The following is a 20,611-nucleotide window of genomic DNA, read 5'->3' on the forward strand; positions in this document are numbered from 1 at the left end:
CCCTCTTCCTTTATATCCATGAGTTTCCAGTGCCAGAAAAGCTCTAAATGCGCCGTAAACACGCCGCCATGGTGTTGCTTCAAGCAGACATCGCCCGCTTCGCCCTCTGTCACGCGGGGAGAAAATCTCCCCGTCGTTTTCTGGGAACGTTCACGAACGCCGTACCGCGCACACCGAGGAACTGCCGCGCGCCCCCAACTGTTTAGGGGACGCGAATAAAAGAAGGGGGGGATATACGCACACAAAGCAAGTTGACTGGCACAGAAAACATGCGCGCCTTACGCAGGTTCCTATGCGCATTCCAATGTCGTCACCTTGTTTGCATTCTCGTAGGTAAACACCCCCTTCTTTTCTTGGGGTTTCCTAATGTTTCATTTTCGCCATGTCTGAATGCCCTGCTTATTATTTTTTTTTGTGATTACTCGGCTTTTTGTATTGAGACGTCGTATGTGTGTGGCTTTTAGGTAGATCGCTGTTTTGAATTCAGTTAGCCTTTCCGTAGTTGTTTTTTCTGACGTGGCTATGGTCATGTCATTCTTGTAAACTGTATTGCACACTACGTAATAATGATACTCGCCAAATATGGTCCTGAATTTCAATTTGATTTCTGTTTTTTAAATAAATCACACTGTTGAAAGAGGTGATTTATTTAAAAAAACAGAAATCAAATTGAAAATCAGGACCATATTTGGCGAGTATCATTATTACCTAGTGTGCAATACAGTTTACAAGAATGACATGACCATAGCCACGTTTGATTTCTGTTTTTTAAATAAATCACACTGTTGAAAGAGGGCTGGTCGCCACCAGGGGGCTACGCTGAACGGGTGAGCTCCGTATGGGCTGTGCCTTCTCACACTTTCTGTGGCGTAAATTCAACGATTATCCTGCAAATAACCACCGCATAGGGCGTCCAAAGGCCCTAGCTGCCGACGGACATCGTTTCCTTGGATTACTGGACCACCGCCTAGCTCATATCAGCCGGTTTGTTCAGCGAAGCGGGGCCACCCTGCTAACCCTACTTTGGAACCACGGTGCACCGGGGAAGAGCGGCGACGGCGGCCTGAGCCCAGCCGCCTCGCCCCCGCTCGGCACCCACCCGGTCTACCGGCACCTCAACCCCCGAGAGCCGGAGAAGCGCTATGGAGAGAATCGAAGTGGACGGTGAGTCCATCTCGCCTGATGAAATCACCGAGGAAGCCGGGTGGCTCACGAGCCATCGCCGACGTGGAGCTCGTGCTCTCGCGCAGCTCGGCATAACCCCGGCACACTCCCCCGGGCAAAAAGGCGCTGGCTGCACGCCAACCAGCCGACACTCACGTGCCAAGAAAGCAGCAAGCCTTCAACCACGCCTTCCGCGTCAGCCGGCCTTGCCGAAAGAAGACATCAAAGTCGTGCTGCGCCCGCGTGAGGGGCTCGGCATCACGAAAGTTAGCCAGGCCTGTTTGCGCGATGGCGTGCTCCGTGCGACCGGCCTCAGCTGCAACGAGGCGGCGGAAGATCTCCTCAGGATCAACCCCGCAAAAAACATCATCGTGGCCAGCACCCCCAGCATGGAGCGTGCAAGTAAATACACCGCTGTCAAGGAGCTCCACTTCGGAGAAAATTCCTACAAGGTCACCGCTTACGCGGCGCCTCCCGAAGACACCGTCAAGGGGATCATACACAATATACCAGAGTACGACAGTGCTGACGACATCACAAGAAGTCTTGTCTACAAGAAGAATCCAACGATTCTGCAGGCCCGGAGAATGGGCCGTACTAATTCTGCCATTATCATCTTTGAAGGCACAACGGTGCCGCATTATATATACTACCGCGGCGCCGAATATCGCTGCTTCATCCACAAGAAGCGACACGAACTGTGTGACGGGTGCGGCAGGCTCGGTCATCGCGCGGACGTCTGCCCAGCACCCGACAAAAAGATCTGCAAGATCTGCGGCACCGACTCACCGCTTGAGAAACATCAATGCGAACCCAAGTGTACTCTCTGCGGACGGGATCATCCAACCGGCGACAAGAAGTGCCGAGTGCGATTCCAGACTCCCTACGTTCTCAAGAAGCGCAAGTGGGAAAAGCAACAGCAACAAAATAACAACCGTCGACGACAAGAAAACGGCGGGCGCAACGGAACTTCGACGTCGTCCATACTCCATAAGGACGGGCCGAGCGAAGCGACAACCGGCCAGCGTGGTACATCGGGGTCCTTTCCACGGCTTCCGCAGCATGAACGACCTAGCAGACGGGACGTGAGTCGCGGGCCAGGCACCAGGGACAACTCGGCAAGCAGTCAACACCTGCGACACCGGAGCCCCAGTATCGCCGGCCGCCAGAATCGCAGACGCAAGTCGAGATCCCTGTCTCGAAACGGAAGACAGCCGAGCGGAGGCAACCAAACAAACAAGGTGAGCTGGGCAAACACGGTCTCTCACGGCAAAGCCTCCCAAAAGCGCAGCGCCCCTACCACAGGCGTTCCTGGTTCTGAACATTCAGATCAACAGTTTGAGATTACAAAAATTAAGCAGATGTTAGAGCTCGTCATCTCGGAAAATACAGCCCTCAAGGCGGAAATAGCTCTACTCAAGGGAACCAGTGCGGAATCAACGACATCCTATTTCCCACGCAACCTAGGCCAGGCGGGTACTAATTCAGGACAACCCAACCAGGTCATTACGCCAGCTAAGCAGTCGCCTGAAATTATTTCAGAACACAGCTCTGCAGACGCGATGGACGACTCACAAACGGGCTCTCCACAGCCGAAACGCAAGGCCAAAGAATCGACCCCCACTAGTTCTAGCCAGCCCGCACACTCGGACTCTTAAACATATGTCGATGAGGACATGCTCGGCCAATTCGGAGAAGACCTCAGTAAGGCCATAACCGAGAATCTTAGCAAAAAATTCAAGGCCATGCTCGCGGAATTGGCCGAAAATATCGGCTCCCAAATTTCTCCACTTATAGCTAGGGTTACAGCCTTAGAAAGCACCACCACGTGGATGGGCAGGGATGGAGGAACGGGCCCCATGAAATCAACAAAACCCTACTCCCGTCCAACCTCAGCGGAAAGCTCCAAAAATCCTCACGACCATGTCTAATCGCTCACAGAAGAAAACCCGAAAGCCAAGTACGCTTGTCGTATGGCAATGGAACTGTCGAGGATTTAGGAGGAAACGCGCTCACCTTGAACAATTTATTAGGACCAAGGATTCAAGCGAAATGCCTGACGGCGTTTGTCTTCAAGAGACCGGTGTTTTTGCAAAGCTTAGCAATTACAAATCTTTCGCAGACGTAAAAGAAGACGCCGCTGGTGTTAACTCGAAGCAAAAACCCATGGTAGCCACTCTCGTGAGGCGAAACATTCCGGCGATTCGTCACGATGGCGGGGTGGGTGCGCCGTCTGCGGCTCACATCCTTGTTGAATTAATTCCAGACAGCAAACACAGAACACAGACCATATTTATACTTAACATATACAGCTCTCCTCGAAACGCCCACAAATTCGGTCAACTTTTTCGTAAAACCCTCGAACTGGCCAGGGGAAACACCCTAATAGTCGTCGGAGATTTCAACGCTCACCACACCGAGTGGAGATGTAAACGGGACACGATTAAGGGGCGAAACCTCTGGCTTGATGCGCATAGAGAGGGTCTCACCTTAATCACTGACCCCACACGGCCCACCCGCATAGGAAACAGCGTGAGTGGCGATACTACTCCCGACCTCGCCTTCACGAAAAACACGCGCAAAGATGCCACTTGGTTCAACAGTCAAGAAAACCTCGGCAGTGACCACTACATCGTCGTGATTGGGGTCGAATCTAGGGTCACTAAATACCCGTACGGTAAGAAACTCCACCTTATTGCCTGGGACGCCTTCCGCAAAATACGGGCCGCCGAACGTACCTCATCTGACGTTGCGGGCAGCCCTGCCATCGAGGAGATATCTGACATTCGGGAATGGACAGAACAACTCTGCAGGGATGCCAAACAGGCTACTAAAGAAATACCGGCAGATGCAGGTCTTTATCAAGCCGATGCAAAGCTTCTTGACATGTGGGAGGCCCAGCGCAGTTTGCACCAGAGACTTCGGAAACAAAAGCTAAATCGCAACCTGAGGCGGCGCCTCGCTACTCTCAATCACGACATTGAAGATTACACAAGTCAACTAACACGTCAAAATTGGCACAGCACGTGTGATCGAATGGAATATGAAATTGGACTCTCAAAGACCTGGAATATTCTACGCTGTCTCATCGACCCTGAAAATAGTAAAACCACACAGAAAAACAACCTCAACATACTTCTACACAACTTTAAGGGTTCCGACACGGAGCTGATCAAGACAATTAAGGATAGATACTTCGGAGACTCCGCACGTGAGGTCCTCCCTCGCTACATGGGACAGGAAAATGACCTCCTTGATCGACCCATCACTGTCAGCGAAGTACGAGGGGCCATCGTAACCCTGCAAACCCGCTCGTCGCCAGGTCCAGATGACATCACAAATAAAATGCTCCGAAATCTGGACGATGAATCAATTGAAGCCCTCACCCGCTATATGAACGTGTGCTGGGAGCGGGGCCAAATACCCGACATGTGGAAAACGGCAAAGGTGATTATGATTCCCAAACCAGGCAAGAAACTTCAGCTCGAAAACCTCAGACCGATTTCGCTCACATCTTGTGTAGGGAAATTAATGGAGCACGTCATACTCAACAGGCTCAACAGCTACATGGAGGACAACGGTCTTTTTCCGCACACGATGATCGGCTTTCGACCAAAACTCTCTGCGCAAGACGTGATGCTTCGCCTCAAATACGACGTCATAGACGGGGCGCGCTGCTCACCACTTGACACTAGAGCAATTTTGGGTCTTGACTTCACAAAGGCCTTTGACAACGTCAAACACTCGGCTATCCTCATGAACCTGAGCAAACTCGGTGTTGGGACAATAGTCTACGAGTACATTAGCAACGTTCTTTCAAACCGCACAGCTACCCTCGCCGTAGGGAGAATGGAATCCGATGCGATAAAGCTAGGGAACAGGGGGACGCCCCAAGGCTCTGTCCTGTCCCCTTTCCTCTTCAACGTCGCCATGATTGGTCTTCCTGAAATTTTAAACCGAATTTACAGCCTTCAACATAGCCTTTACGCAGACGATGTTACGCTCTGGGTCTCCGGAGGCAGCGACGGCCACATTCAGGACACGCTACAACAGGCAATCGAAGCAGTCGAAGATTACGTCGGCCCTCGCGGTCTCAGCTGCTCTCCGCAAAAATCGGAGTTTTTACTATATCGACCAACCAGTCGAGGGCGGCGCACAGATAAGACCCCTCCGGAAGTCCATCTCTTCGCTGGTGGTGGAACCCAACGCATCCCCATAGTCACAAGCATACGGGTTCTTGGCCTTCGCATACAGGCGAACGGACACAATTCCGAAACCATCCTCGCTCTCAACAAGAAGGTCTCTCAAATCACCCGACTCATCTCCCGTATTGCAAACCGCCATCACGGCATGAAGGAACTCAATTTAGTAAGATTACTTGAAACTTTTGTTGTAAGCAGGATAACGTACGTCACTCCGTTCTTAGACCTTAAAAAGGACGAAGAACACAAAATCGACGCTCTCATTAGGCGAGCTTACAAGCAAGCTATCGGGATACCGCTTACCGCATCGACCGAACGCTTCGAGGCACTTGGGCTACACTATACGCTAAGTGAACTCATCGAAGCTCAACGATTAGCGCAACGAGAACGACTTACGTACAGCGCGACTGGACGGCACATCCTCGACTCTATTGGCATCACTTACCCGAGTACTGCCCCAACCAAGGTCCCGCTTCAACCAGCCATAAGAGAAGGCATATCCATACCACCCATTCCAAAAAACATGGATCCCGTGCACAATCTGGAACGAAGACACGCGTGGGCCAAAGCCCTCCACAAACAGTGCGAAAAATCAGAGAACGTGGCATACGTGGACGCAGCCGATTACGAAGGCCGCGCCGCCATGGCATTAGTGGTAGTCGATCGGCAGGGAAATTCCATAGCTTCCGGCTCGATTCGCACGAAGGAACCGGAAGTGGGAGAAGAGGCGGCCATAGCACTGTCAATGACGGCCTCCGCAAATGGCAAATATGTCATCAGTGATTCTAAAGCTGCCATTATAAATTTTTCGAGAGGGCGGATCTCCCCAGAAGCGTCTGCAATTCTCACATCTGGCTTCCGTCGCGATGCGCGAACCGGCAAAATCTACCTGATATGGGCACCTGCCCCCTCCGGCCTGGCCGGGAACGAGTGCGCGCACGATGCTGGTGGAGGATTCACCGACCGAGCTGACATCGACCCTAACACCCCATTCGACCATTCGCTCCGATGGTCGGGTAGGGATCGGCTCGTGTCCTACAGGGACATAAAAAATCACTATCGTCTGGAACGGGCCCGTTTCCCCCCGCTCACCCGTCACTCAACAAGAGGCAATCCGTCGTATGGCGGCTACTTCAAACAAACTCATATCCAAACCCGGTTATGTATAGCTACTGCTATCCAGGGCAACATTCGGATAAATGCCATAAATGTAAAGAAAGGGCAGATCTAGCACATATGCTATGGGCCTGCCCGCAGGCGGCTATACCCGCGCGCAGAATCACTCGGGCGGAGCAATGGGAGACCGTGTTGCTCAGCCACGACCCAGCGGATCAAGTCTGGGCCGTCCAGCTGGCCGAAGACGCTGCTAGAGCCCAAGGGCTCTTGGCCGACGCCTAGGATCACCAGCCTCTCCCAATAAAGTTATTTCTCTCTCTCTCTCTCTGTTGAAAGAGGGAAGACAGCTAACTTCCGCTTTACAACGTTTGGTCACTTTCTTTGGAATTTGGAATTGACTGAGCAGAATAGCCGCAGAAGTGATGGGCTTACATTGGAGCTGAAAATAAAATATATTGGTGTTTCAACGAGCCCAAGCTGCTGTGACTACGGGGCGCGCCGTAATGGAGGATTTTTGGCCGCGTGGGGTTCTTTTACGTGGCGAAAATATCTACATACGAGATTTGTTGTTTTTGGCGTTAATTGAAAAAACAAAACGCCGCTGTGGTCGGGATCGTACCACCATCCCTGCGCTCAGTAGCACAACCCCAACGGGCCACCGTATGGCTGGTAGCCGCATATATTTTCCACCATATTTTATGTTTCAACTGATTGGTATTTCATTTGTGTTTGATGCGATTTATTTCTCGATGTGACTTAAACTTCATGATCGTATTTATTCGTGTTCCATCTATATGTTTGGGTATCAGCTGATATATTTTTTAACGCAAATATTTTGTTCTATTGTGAACTTGACGTGCTATTTGTTCTATTTTAAATACGATAGTCTTTCTTGGGCTACTTAAACCCAGAAATTTTGGTCTGTCTGTATGTCTGTATGTCTGTCCGTCTGTCTGTCTGTGACTCGATTCAGCCACCCGGCCAAAGCAAAAGAATGCCTGCGCAATAGTCTTATATAGTCACAGCTAAATCTACCCGTCCTGGTCCAGTGTAATGTTCATACTTGTCAACATTGTTGAAGAAGAACAAGACATTACGCAAATATGAGACAATAAATCAATACAGAAGTGATATTTGCAGTGTTCCTGTATAAAAATTCAAACATGCTTGACTTTTGCGAAATTAAATATTTGATCAACTGCAGAAAAAGAATTCACTCCGCCGTCGCCTGCTGTCGCCCGCGCCACTATAGCTTCTGGCGCCATTTTAAGAAATCAACCGGCAACAGTTACGCAAGGTTCCACTAGATAGTTTCCACGTTCTGCTTGCAACGCACGTGGAGTAGGGAAACGCGGTTCTATAAACGTTGAAGTAGGGTGCCTCGATTAACGCGCGTCTTCGCCGTACGGCAGCGTTCGCATCGAGACACCCGGTTTGGAGCAGTGGAACGCGCAAAATTTAAAATGATTTAAGCAAACATTTGGCGTCTTTACCTTGGGAGGCGCGCCACGCAAGAGGAACGACATGAGAGGTGAGCGGTAAAGCAAAGGGAGGAATTTACTTCGCAAAAGCTGATAAATACTATCGTCTTTTGACGTCATTTGCAACGAAAGGAGCAGATACGCGGCCAATTTTTGAATTTGAAATTGACGTGAAGTTGTAGTTGACAAGGAAATAAATGTCTGTTTTTTTTTCCTTGCAAGTCTCGATACTGCCCTGCTCAGCGTGGTTTTTTAAAACATAAACTACTTCACTAGACACTCAAAAACACTTATTCGTGGCGGAGCTTTAGGTGACATAAAATACTCCTCCGGATGGCTAAACACGCCCTCTTTCAGGGGTGTTCTTAATTACATAAAATACTCCGCTAAATGCCACAAAAAACGCCTCTTCAACGGAGTAATTGACCGCACGAAATACACCGCTAAATGCCCCCAAAAGCTCCCCTTCTCAGCGGATTAATAAGAGAAAGAACACTCCGCTAAATGCCTGAAAAAGCTCCCTCTCTTAGGGGAGTTTACTAGATACTCCCTTTCAGGGGAGTAAATAAAACTCCATATACGGAGGACGCTAGAGGACAAGCAATTTACTCCCTATCCGGGGTATTTCCATTTAGAGTGTAGTGCCAAAATCGACGTGCATCGAGCGACACGCAGCAAATATGTCCAGCGACATGTAACCTTCAAGCAAAACATCAAGATATCGCCAACTGGCACAAGGTATTTCTTGCACCAGGTTTATATAAACTTCAGAAAGCAAAGTAAAGCGGCACCACTTCGTTCACTATCTTGACAAGATGGCTGACATAGCCGCAAAGCCACCTCCATTTTTGCCGCACCCGGGGAGGCCGGCCATCTCATGGCGCGACTGGAATTGCTCGTTTGAGACATATCTTCTCGCAGCAGGCTGCGACGAATTCACGCCGAAACGCAAGGCAGCACTCTTAAAGACCTTTTTGGGAGCGGAAGCGAATCGAATTGTGCACATAATCAAGTCAGCCAGACCGGCGGACGCAAGCACCGGCAACGACTATGAATATCTCGTTCAGGGCTTCGCGGCTCACTTTGACGTTTCGACGTCGCAGCGGGCGAACCGCATACATTTGCTAAGTTTATGTCAAGCAGAAACGGAATCAGCAATCGACTTCGCGCGCCGTGTGCAGTACGTGGGTCGACAATGCAACTTCGGCTCCGACGAAGCGGCGTCATTCGTGGATCAACTCATCGTGGGACTTGCGTCCGATCGCACCAGGGAACGTCTGCTCGCAGAAGGCCCGGCACTCATGTTTGACAAAGCCATCCAAGTTATTCAAAACGTAACTGAAGTCCAGGATCTGCGACAACAATATCGAGCAGCCAGAGAAGAAATAGTTCAAGCGATGGACGGGACTCAACGAACTCGACCGCTTCGATTTCCACATCGCGAGTTCCACCCCACATTCTCAACAAACAGAAGTGCTAGCACCATCACGTTGGGGGATTAGGTTAGCCCGGACCAGTTCTCGGCGTTCTCCTCCAGTGTGCGGCCGCTGTGGTAGGATGTGGCACCCGCTTCAACAGTGCCCCGCTCTGGGGAAAACGTGTTTCCAGTGTGGTAAAATCGGCTCCTTAAGGAATGCCTGCCGTACGCCACGTTCTGCAACCACGCATGCGTCCTCACCTCCTGTGATACGACACACCCGTCCACCGTTGCGAAACATCGAGACTCCATTCGACGACAACAAGGCAATAGTCGTCAACCACCTGGACCAACACGAAAATTCATCACGCCAAGGATTCTACTCGGATGTCAAGAAGACCAGCTCCGTTACTGGCAAAAGGCAGTCTGGAATTGATCACCTGGGAGAAGTGGTTAAACAGCTCCGCCTTGAACTACAGGGTCATATATCTGAGCTAGCAGAAAGCAGACGGAGGCAATCGCTTATGTTATACGCCACAGGGACGGGGGAGCTGCTCGGGTGGCGCCACCATTCAGCGCTCCCCACCTTAATGGAATGGGCCGGCGTATTAGATTACACAGCGTTCCGTTGTTTTTATCGCTTCTGCTTTGGTGCTTTTGTTGTTAAGGTGGTGTTGTGAGCGGATATGTGCCATGAAACGGAGTCTAGGCAGATGTGTTGAGATATTAGATGCACTAAAGACTACGTAAACTCGTCCGACGCTTCTAAGGTTGGATATGGGCCTTATTGATTAGGGTGCTTTTTGCGACGCTGTACGCATGGCTCCGCCCGCTTTTAGTACGAATAATATTGACACGTAGCCAAACACGCTGCAGTTGACTTGAAGGTAAGACAAATTTATTGTTTATTGGGGCGAACTTGTGCTCCCCTAACAACTCAACGAAAACACAGGCGGCGAAACGGCAGTCAACCAAGTGACATGCGCAGACTGGTGTCGGAGAAACGTAGTAGATCAAAGAAGATTATTCTAGTCTGGTGACGTTAGTTACAAATGCTCTTCCTATCAAAAGAGATAATAAGTGCGGCATACATTATAATCAACAGAACACGCGCTTCATTTGGTAGACAGATAATACAGCCCGGCGAAGCCGGACGGTAAAAAAAAAAAAAAAAAACGAACAACCGCAATGCATGGTTCACGCCAGTGTTGTTGGTATCAGTATTATTTTTACAAGTTTAAATGATTTTCACTGGTGTCAATGAATATGGTTTTGTACAACATTTTTAATGGTGGGATACTTCGATACTCGTGCTTTGAAGAGAAAGGCACTTACTAACGAGTTCTACTACCCTGTGGCCGTGGAAACCTCGCGTCAGCTAACAATTTCTTTCCATCACCGGGAGCTTTCTCCCTTCTGTTTCCATGTGTGACAGCAAGGGAGTCTGACAGCTGAAGCGGAACTCGCGAGTTTGTAGCGGTCATTTTATCGAGAGCCAGGGCAATTCAACCATCCCACAGCCCAACCTTCAAACCCTCCCCCCTCCTTCCCCATTTTACCACCCGAGTGTAATAAAGGCTGGCATTGAAAATGGCCAAGACGTCAAAAGATAACGTCAGCCTGTGATTTTTAATGCGTGAGCATTCGTTGCCGAGTACCTGAACGCAAACCGTGTAATGCCTTGCCAATACATTTATCGTTATCAGAGAAATGTAAATCATTGAAAGAAAAAAAAGCTATAACAAAAGAAAAAAAAGTTACCCAGGTTGGTAGTAACAGCCAAATCTACCAAATCTGGCAACAATAGTCCGTTACCAAAAACACGCGAAAATAAAAATATATTGAAAATTAAGTTATAAGCCGCAGTTATACGTAATCGTATTCTTGTATACGTGTCTAAAAACAAAAGAAGAGAACTGAGAACAAGCTGACTTAATCAACGCGCATTCAGATCCCACCCTCTCGCGTGATTAGGTGATCCCTGGATTTAAGCATTTAATGCCTCCGACAAAACGCATGCTCAGTGAACCTGAAAAACCTCATTAGAATTTCTACGCATTAATAAACAATTATTTAAATTTCTGAGATATTATTTATGCCATGGACTTTGTTGGTTCTACAACTTGTGTCAGGCATTTCAGTGGAGGCAAGCTACGCAGTTTCTGTTCCTACAAGGCCTATTCCGCAGCTACAAGCAGAAGCTCAATTCAACACGCTCGATTAAATCATAATAAGCGCTGTTCCACCCGCCTGCTGAAACGTCGACTAGTTTCAGAGGGAGCAGCTGTCGCTGCAAACATGGGCCAGCCGCCCGAAACGATGCCAGCCTTTTCTGCCGCTCGGCCGCCCTGGTTCTACCATCAGGTGACGGACAACAAGCTTCTTACAAGGCTCCAAGTCCGTACGTCTGGCCTACATCAGCCTTCGGACACCGTCCTTCGTGTCCCTGACAGGGCACCTGCGACGAAACCGGTTGTACAGGCTTTCGTGGATGCCGTGGCATACGATTGAATCGTCACCACGGACTTGACGTGTCCGTCCGTCTTACCCTGCCTTGAGCCAAAGCTGCGCGCTCAAGGCCGTCCGTGCTTTACCTAGCCTGCTAGCAGAACTTACTGCCATTCGGGATGGTCTGCAGGCGCTTGCATCGACAGTAACTAGTAACTAGTGGGACAGTGACAGGGACAGTGACACCGACTCAACGGCAGTGATTCTACAAAAGCTACTGCATCTATCGCCCTAGTTCCTTTTATTGAATGACTTTGCATACTCTCAAATCATTTAACGTATTCGTGTTTGTCTTGCTGAGCGAATTTCTTTAATAAAAATTCACAAATTGGAAAACATTTTGAAAATTGCCCAAATATGGGGCGTTTCGTCTCAAAATTTAAACAGGCTAGGTTGTTGAAAGTTTTTAGTGTGTTTGTTCTCTCCTTCTTGAATCCTCGTGCCACTTTTAGTGTATGTTGTCGAGACAGTCGGGACTCAAGTGGTTTGTAAGAAGCTTATGACCGCAACGTGGGAGGAGAAATCGTCATTACAAAAAGAAAATTAATACATAAACATTGCAGTGAGCTTACTTTGTTGAAATTAAGCGTGAACTCCTAAGCAAGAGAAAAGGGGGAATTGTGTCATGATGTTTTCGTAAATTCGTCATTTTCTCGCTCACCCGTTAACATATCCAAGTACTTTTTGGTGATATGCGTCGCGCTAACGGATATCTAAAAAGCATTTTTGTGGTTTTCCCCTAACAAACATTATTGGCCGATTATGAATTCTCGACACGGAGCAAGAATAAGATAGGAGGGGAAACGAAGCTTTCCAGCGCGGCCAGATAATGTCACAAGTGCTCGTCAGACGTTAAGCTAGCGGCATCTGCCGCGGGCGAAGAAACTGCGCGGCCACCGCGATTGGTATTGCACTGCACAGCCACGGAATGAATTGTGGCCGCTATCTGTTCGTCCATCAGATGCCGCTACCCTCTCTTTCGCCGTCGCAGCTACGAAGCTTGGCAGCCGCCTTGGTTTTCATTAGGACATTATCTGGGCGCTCGCCCGCACTTGCCGCAATGGGCCGTTTCACCTCCTTTATATTCTTGCTACGTAATTCTGGAACTAAATGGGTGTTCTATAAGTTTGTCAAGTAAATCATTCATGGTTTATTTCTTCAATTGCTTTTTGCTAATAAATGTCACTAATACAAATACACAAAACTAATTTTAAAGATTTCGCCCTCCGGCGCAGGGAAAGGCGCGAAAAGAATTTTTTTATAGCACGCCTGACGAGCGGAAAGGCCTCCAAGGTGATATCAACGCTTGGCGAAACTGCTTATTCAAATGGTTCAAATTTCATGACCACATTCTCATTATAGCGTTGGAGCTCAATGCTGCCGAATATTCTTAAACATTACACCCAGGACAGAGTGAAGAGAGCTGAAGTAGTTTTTCATAAATTTATGTTTTTACCGCAGGCCAGGTCAGATATTATACTGCCTTTTGTTGATATAGGTAACATACAGGTATCTGAACGCTGTTTTAGAAGATTTTCCAGAGCACCTACCTGATAGGGAGATTGACTATCTACAGAAAATTATGTGTTTTAACAAATTACTCAATAACCTGATAGGGAGATTGACTATCTACAGAAAATTATGTGTTTTAACAAATTACTCAATAACTAAACAGACCGTTAACATATCCGATTTGTTTTTGCTTGCAAATGCTGCCTATACAGTTGTCTGAAAAGCAATTTCAGGGTTTTGTCCTAACACGCGTATAAAGACGCGAGCGCGCTTTGTTACCTTATACCTGTGTGCACGTGGAATTCAGTTCAATTTTCCCGCGTTCGCATAGCTCTCGCCATCTGCTGGAAGTTTTTGCAACCACGCACTTCCCCGTACCAGCCCATATTATCATCAAACTGACAGATGAGTACCCTTCACACATACTCAGATAACACTTCCCATGGGCAGGTATCCGTTTGAGTGCATCATCTTGGCACAATTAGTTTCGGGAGAGTTCCAATGATGATGATGATAAATTCTTTTATTAGGAAGGTGAGGACCGATGGTCGCTGGAGGGGGAAGAGGGGGAATAGGGAGGGAGGCAGACGCCCACTAAATGACGCTCGCCAGGCCACTGGCAACACCAAACTGGGCAAAGGTCACCAGGTGTTGAGGATGTTCGAGAATGTCCCTATGTAATGCATCTGTATCTGAATTTTGAAAAAACAGTATGCTTGAGTCTATGAATATCAAAAGCAGAACAGGGCAGAACAAGATGGTGCACGTTTGCTTCACACACAGTGTGACGAAAGGTACATGTGCAGGGGGCAGCGGTGCCAATACCCTTGTTCCGGTCAGCAAGTGTCTGCCATTTATGAAGGATATGAGGCGTAGTGGCCGTGTTGACAAGTACGTTGTTGATAAATATTTCTTCGATCGGCTGAGGGGTAAATCCTTAAAGGTTTGTTGAAGGGTGATGCTTTTTCATCTCTCGCGGTGAAGAAACCGGACGTAGCGTCGTACTCGCGCCATTTCGAAGTGGTCGCCTGGCAGCGAGTCCGCGTAGGGGTGGACGCGGAGGTCGGGAGATCCGAGCAGGAGAGGCTGCAGATGAACAGGCAGAACTCCAGATTGTGAGGTGCCAAGACCATGTGCCACAAAACACATGTTACGGCGTCTTGCCTTTACCAGGCGCCTCCGGTAGGAGCCCATGTATTGACAGCGCGCAGGAATTCCCAATTCTGTGCAAGTTATCGGTGAACTACCTAATTATGACGAGAAGTTACTGAACAGGTGTTACGCCCATTAAAGTCATTATTATAGTGGCCCACTCGGACATCACCGGGTACTACCGCTAGTCGGTACATAAACCTTTTCTCTGCAGGAGCGACTTCCAGAACCTAGTGTTACGTATGGGCCCACCGACGGGCTTTCTTTCAGCACTCCTCGGCTGTGCGGCGAAGCCAGTAGGTGCGGATTCCAAACAAGCCCCAGCGTGACGGTGACTCATACGACACGTCGAGACGCGCCCAAAGACACAGGCACCGCGAACGCAGCGTAGTCCTCCTCTCTCCCCTCTCTCGGACTGAACGTGCGCTGATGCTACCGACGGCTCACAAACTCTGGAAAGAGCGTTGTGTGTGTCTGTTGCGTTCGTAGCGTGTGCGCAAATCTAGAGGGAACGCTGTTTAGACCGTTAACGCTTTTGGGTATAAATACGATCCTCGCAAGCGCTATAACCCATTGCTGTTTGAGCAGCGAATCAATGCTGTCACTCTGCTCGAGTCCTGCACTGTTACCTCGCACGTCGGGGCATTGTTCTTTCGCTTCGGCTCACCTCTCGCTATGAAGTGAACAGTTACGTTAGCCTACGGCTTCTGGACTTCTCCACGGCTGCAACAGCGGCTGGCCGCTCGTCACACCACGCTACCACACGATTGCCGGAGGCGATGGAGCTGGGCTTGGGTCGGCCCATCCGGTCCCAACACTAGTCAACCAATCCGCATCACCGGCTTTTCTTTCAATAAAGCCGCCCTCCGGCGTGATCTTGGAAAACTTTTGTCTAATTTTCTTTCGTTTTTTTATTTAACTTGTCCTGTTAGCTCGTTTCGTTCCATACTTTTAATTTTCTCATTTTCTGTATTTTTACTTTCTTTACAATACACCCTTCTCATCCAGGCAAGTTTACCTCCTTTCTTACTTTTAACCAATGAGCACCGAGTTTGCAGAATCGCTTTCTAAGGGCTTCACATTTAATGCTTACAACATCTTGGACAGCTAGCTAAGGAAGTTTTAACGTAAATAAAACGTTACTGTTTTCGACCATGGTGTTCTTGGGACAACTATTTAAGCTTCATATTTTTCACAGTAGGCTCGTATCACAAGGAAACGAGCTTCCTGGTCGTCATCCTTGTTTACGTTGCTCTAAAAAATCATATAAATTAGCAAAAACGCATTCTCGGCATAATTTGAACAATGCTTTCGCAAGGATTCCTTTTTTTCTGCTTATAGTGAATGGTGAAATGACTTTTGTGATGTATGGCGGAGCTTAGAAATATAAAAACCAGAATACAGTAGAAACGCGATAATTCGAACTCGAAGGGACCCCAGGATTTTGTTTGGATTATCGGAAGTTTCAATTATCAGAAGTTCTCATAAATATCACTCGCAGCAACATATTAACTAATGTTGTACTGAAACATTCACTTAAATTAATTACATAGCATTCGTACACAATACTGAAGTTCTATTAACACTTTAGAAAATCGCGAATGAATGATGATGGCGGCGGAGCCAGTTATGAAGTTGGACAGATAAAATAGGTTGTAGAGCAGCAGTAGTGGAGTGGGCTCAAAATAATACAACGCGCAAACTCGAAAGGCAGGTGACGTGCTCTGGCGCACGCGCAGTTGGCCTAGGGCCACGCGTGTCATTTTCCTACAAGCCCCGCCTGCCCCGCCTGCCGAATGGTTGTTTTTTAAGTGCGAATGCACTTTATAAGCGACCCTGAATTCCGGCGACCGCCGTCCGTCCACATAGCAACAGCTGCGGGTGCGCGCGCTCCTCGTCTTCCTTGGCAACGGGGGGAGATGGGCGCGCGCTGCCTGGCCGCTGACATGGCACATACCCACGTGGGGGATTGGCCAGGAATCTCCTCGTCTTCCTTGGCAACGGGGGGAGATGGGCGCGCGCTGCCTGGCCGCTGACATGGCACATACCACGTGGGGGATTGGCCAGGAATCGGGCGTGAGAAGGGCTAATGCACCCGCTTAAAGGTGTACTGACACGAAATTTCAAAGCTGAGATCCGCTCTAGCAATCAAGTACAACGACAACACAAATAGGCGTCTGTGCATGCATGACACATACCCACGTGGGGGATTGGCCAGGAATCGGGCGTGAGAAAAGCTAATGCACCCGCTTAAAGGAGTACTGACACGAAATTTCAAAGCTGAGATCCGCTCTAGCAATCAAGTACAACGACAACACAAATAGGTGTCTGTGAATAAATGCATCTTTCTTTCTTTGTAGTTGTGTGTGTGTGTGTGATCTCTATTTCGCGAACATTACCGAACCGCGCAAATTCAACTCGTGCATTCGCACTTTCACATTGTTCCCCTCGGGGAAATGCGGGGAAATTTTTGCTCTCTTTCTTGCTCTATCCACACGGGGTTGCTGGCGCCTGTGATGCTGGCACACGGGGTTGCTGGCGCTTTGACACGTGTACGCAGGTAATAAAGTTTATTTTTCACTGTTAGAGATGTAAGTATGCACAAGTGCAGGTAGAAGTGGCAAATCAAGCAGATGGTTTCTGCCAAAGACAGGCAAGAAGTACAGGTTACCCAATTTTTTCCCAATGGAACGGTTTGAATTAAGCGGCTTCGAAATACATTGGAAACGTAGCGGGAAAACCAACATTTGGAAATTTCTTTGAATTACGGGAAAGTTTGAATTCTCCAAGTTTTAATTATCGCGAGTATATTTTATATCGGAACTGTACAAGTTCATGGGCTGTTCCTGTATTCATTTGCCACTTGTCTTTGCAATCACGGGCCCACTTGATTGCATTTAAACTTCTGCAGTTCGTCGTCGTGCATAAGCGCTTTTTATATCTGGAGGGATTTTGGCGCTCATATACGATCACTTTGCGGAAAGAACGTACATCTGTGCGATAGTCGTTTTAGTACCTCTTTGATTTTAATACTTCAATGTGTTTCGTTTCCAAGTTTGACCCCAAAACCGGACAGGCTATCCGTCTACCCGTACACGTTGGACTATGGCTTCCAGACTGACTGTTACATCTGGCCTTATCCCAAAGGCCTATACGAGGGTCTGTGGACGGTGCCCCTGAACAACGTATACCGAACGGCCCTGGATGACTCCGGATCACGCATACACATCGAGTGCGCTATGACCGACGCGTGCTTCCCTCAACCGAGGACAGTAGCCAATACTTTCGTTTTTCTCAGGTGAGGACAACAGCAGCTCAACTGAGGATGATGTGAGACTGGTCAGTATGGGAAACAAAAAAAGGTTGGATGGTTTAGGTTCACACCTCACGGTCCACTATCTCATGACAGCAAATCAACAGCGCGAGTTCTGCTGTAGGTGACGGACAAGCGAAGTGAGGGGCTGCTTTTAAAGCAAAGCTTTTTACCTCTACCCCCCAAGGGTTCTTTCGCGACCGTTGGTGTCACCAGAAAACTCCAGCGAACAAACAAAAGAATTTACTGGCACCGCCGGGACTCGAACCTGGAACCAATAGACTAACAAAGCGAGAGCCCGTTGTCTTACCGATTTAGCTACGAGCCCACGCGAAGACCGGGAAGACGGGTGGTGTACTCACCAAGCACATCTACGGGTTTACCCCCTGCATTCTCGCTGAATGCCACGTGAAAGCGTCACGCGACCACTCACACCCGTCTAGCGGCCCTGTGCGCACCTTGCTCATGTGCTAAGAGTTACAAAAATTAAAGGAAGCTCACACCAATGCATGGCATCTCACTTCTAGTACGCCAATGTGCTAAAGCCTGTGGCCTCCAGTGTTCACGTAAACAACCACAGCTCCTTGTCGTCCGCCCTCACGCCAAACCAAGGAATACATTCAACTACTCCTTTATGCCCAGTCCATCACTCCAAGAACCAGCATCAAAATCCTGGGCCAACATCTCGAGGCTAACACCAAGAGTGACGTCTCCTTGCAGCGCCCCAAAAACAGAATTAATAAAATCATGCACATGATCAGGCGAGTTGCCACCAAGAAGCGAGGCCTCAGAGAATCCGGTACCTTTCGATTATTTGAAGTTTATGTCCTCTCGAGAGTCACTTACGTCAACCCCCCGTCTTCTTCTCGGCAAGGAAGACATAGAGATGCTTTATATAATGATTAGAAAGGCGGTCGAGCAGGCCATTGGTCTTCTCATGAGTGCGTCTACACAGAGGCTGCTTAGAATTGGGCTCCACAACACGGTGGAAGAGCTGATAAAAGGCCATCTTTCTAACCAGAAGGTCCGACTCAGAACTGCGATGGGTAACCGCATGCTTCACCAGATTGGCTGGGCAGCCCAGAATGTCACTCCGCTTCATGTACTCCCAGACTCCTCGCGACTAAAACTAAAGATGCTCCCTTTGTTTAGAAATATGAACCCTTCACATGACGAGGGTCACCGAAAAGCACGGGCTCAAGCGCTAAACACCACCCTCGGTAGGGATCATGCAGTTATCTACACAGACGCCTACAAACATCGAGGGCAACAATACGCCATCATCGTGGCTACCTCCAGAACCAACCTCCTTGCGTGTACCTCGCTTAGGACCCAAGAAATGACGGCAGCAGAAGAGGCAGCCATCACCTTGGCTCTCGCTCAACCAGGGGTTTGGAGGGTAGTCATCGATCAAGCCTACTGGAATTACCAGAAGGGTTGGGTGTCCTGACCTGCACTGCGTGTGTTATAAAACCACTCCCCAAACGGTTCTATTCAGCTCATCTGGACACCCCCGTCACGCTTCAATGGAGGGCAACAAGTACACCCACCTAACAAGCCTGCGCTTTTACCTCCCGTGCTATGGAGCTGCACGAGGACAGTCACCCGCTTGTCACGTTCAGGGAGATAACCCACCATTGTCGCCTTCTGAGACAGACCGTACTTTCGCCTTACCCTGACCTTTCCAGAGAACAACAAACTACCCTACGGCTCATACAATCCGGGCTCCTTCCCACAGCCTACGCGTCGTCACTCAATGCCATCCGAATCGCTACGACGCTGAATGTAAATTTTGCTCAGAAGTAGGAACACCCCGCCCCGTAATCGGGGCGTGCGACTTTAGCCCTGAGCACCCTCCTCTCTTTCCGTCAACTACCCAACAAGAGCAATGGGAGATGCTGCTGTCCAGGCCCTCTCTACCTACGCAACTTCAGCGGGTGGACAGAACACAGGTGGACAGAACACAGGACTGCATATGGGCCCCACAGAAGAAGGAATCACTCCCCAGGGCTGCACTCTGGGCCGTTCAGAAATCTCAACAGAAGTATTTCTTCTTCCTCCTCCTTCTCTGCCGCAAATCTCGTCACCTCCGTCCGCGGCGCAGAGACGGAGAAGGCAGATCGTCTGACACCGGGTTGGAGCTTACTTTAATTTTATAAAAAAAAGTTTCCACTCTTGTGCTACGCCAATACAACTCAACCAAACACCGTTCATACTTCATACATTGATTTAACCTTAACAAGAATATCTTTTTGAAGTAATAAATGGTGTGGTTAAGTGTATTTCACTATTCTCTGGTTTTGCTATTTGTAGAGCGGTGTGAGTGAATTTAGGTGACGTCGCATGGGTGCCGTTATGGGTGCCGTTTACAGCTTTGCTTTCCAACCACATTCACGGGGTGGATTGGCGCGATTTTGTTCTGTTTGAACTCTTACTTAGAACATAGCGTAGTCGGAAATTACTTCCGGAAGTTTTATAGTGCACTGATGTTGTAATACACAGTTTATCAATTGAGGGTTTATTATGGTGATCACGGACAGTGGACAGTCCTTTTTAGAGGGCCACAAATAAAACATGAAAAAACATAAGTAATATTATATAGTATTTTCTGAACTCCCCCGCATACTTTATTGGTCCCATAATGGCCATGTAACACTTTGGTTTGTTTCAGAATGCACAAAAGATATCAGAGTTCGTGCACAGATTTGCAGTTGGGCCTCAGTGCTTCCACTCAACTTATTTGATT

The 20,611-nt window shown here is 48.7% G+C and overlaps 1 protein-coding gene across 1 annotated transcript; it reads left to right on the plus strand.

Moving 5' to 3' along the window:
• Window positions 1-1,006: 1,006 nt before the first annotated feature.
• On the plus strand, window positions 1,007-10,835 carry LOC144161014 (uncharacterized). Its single transcript, XM_077692089.1, has 2 exons — window positions 1,007-2,193; window positions 10,816-10,835. Exons 1-2 carry the CDS (start codon window positions 1,143-1,145, stop codon window positions 10,833-10,835), a joined length of 1,071 nt encoding a protein of 356 aa, XP_077548215.1. The 5' UTR covers window positions 1,007-1,142.
• Window positions 10,836-20,611: the final 9,776 nt, after the last annotated feature.

Source organism: Haemaphysalis longicornis, unplaced genomic scaffold, assembly GCF_048455015.1.
Source record: "Haemaphysalis longicornis isolate Haplotype H1 unplaced genomic scaffold, Haemaphysalis longicornis Haplotype H1 scaffold_1, whole genome shotgun sequence".
NCBI lineage: Eukaryota > Metazoa > Arthropoda > Arachnida > Ixodida > Ixodidae > Haemaphysalis > Haemaphysalis longicornis.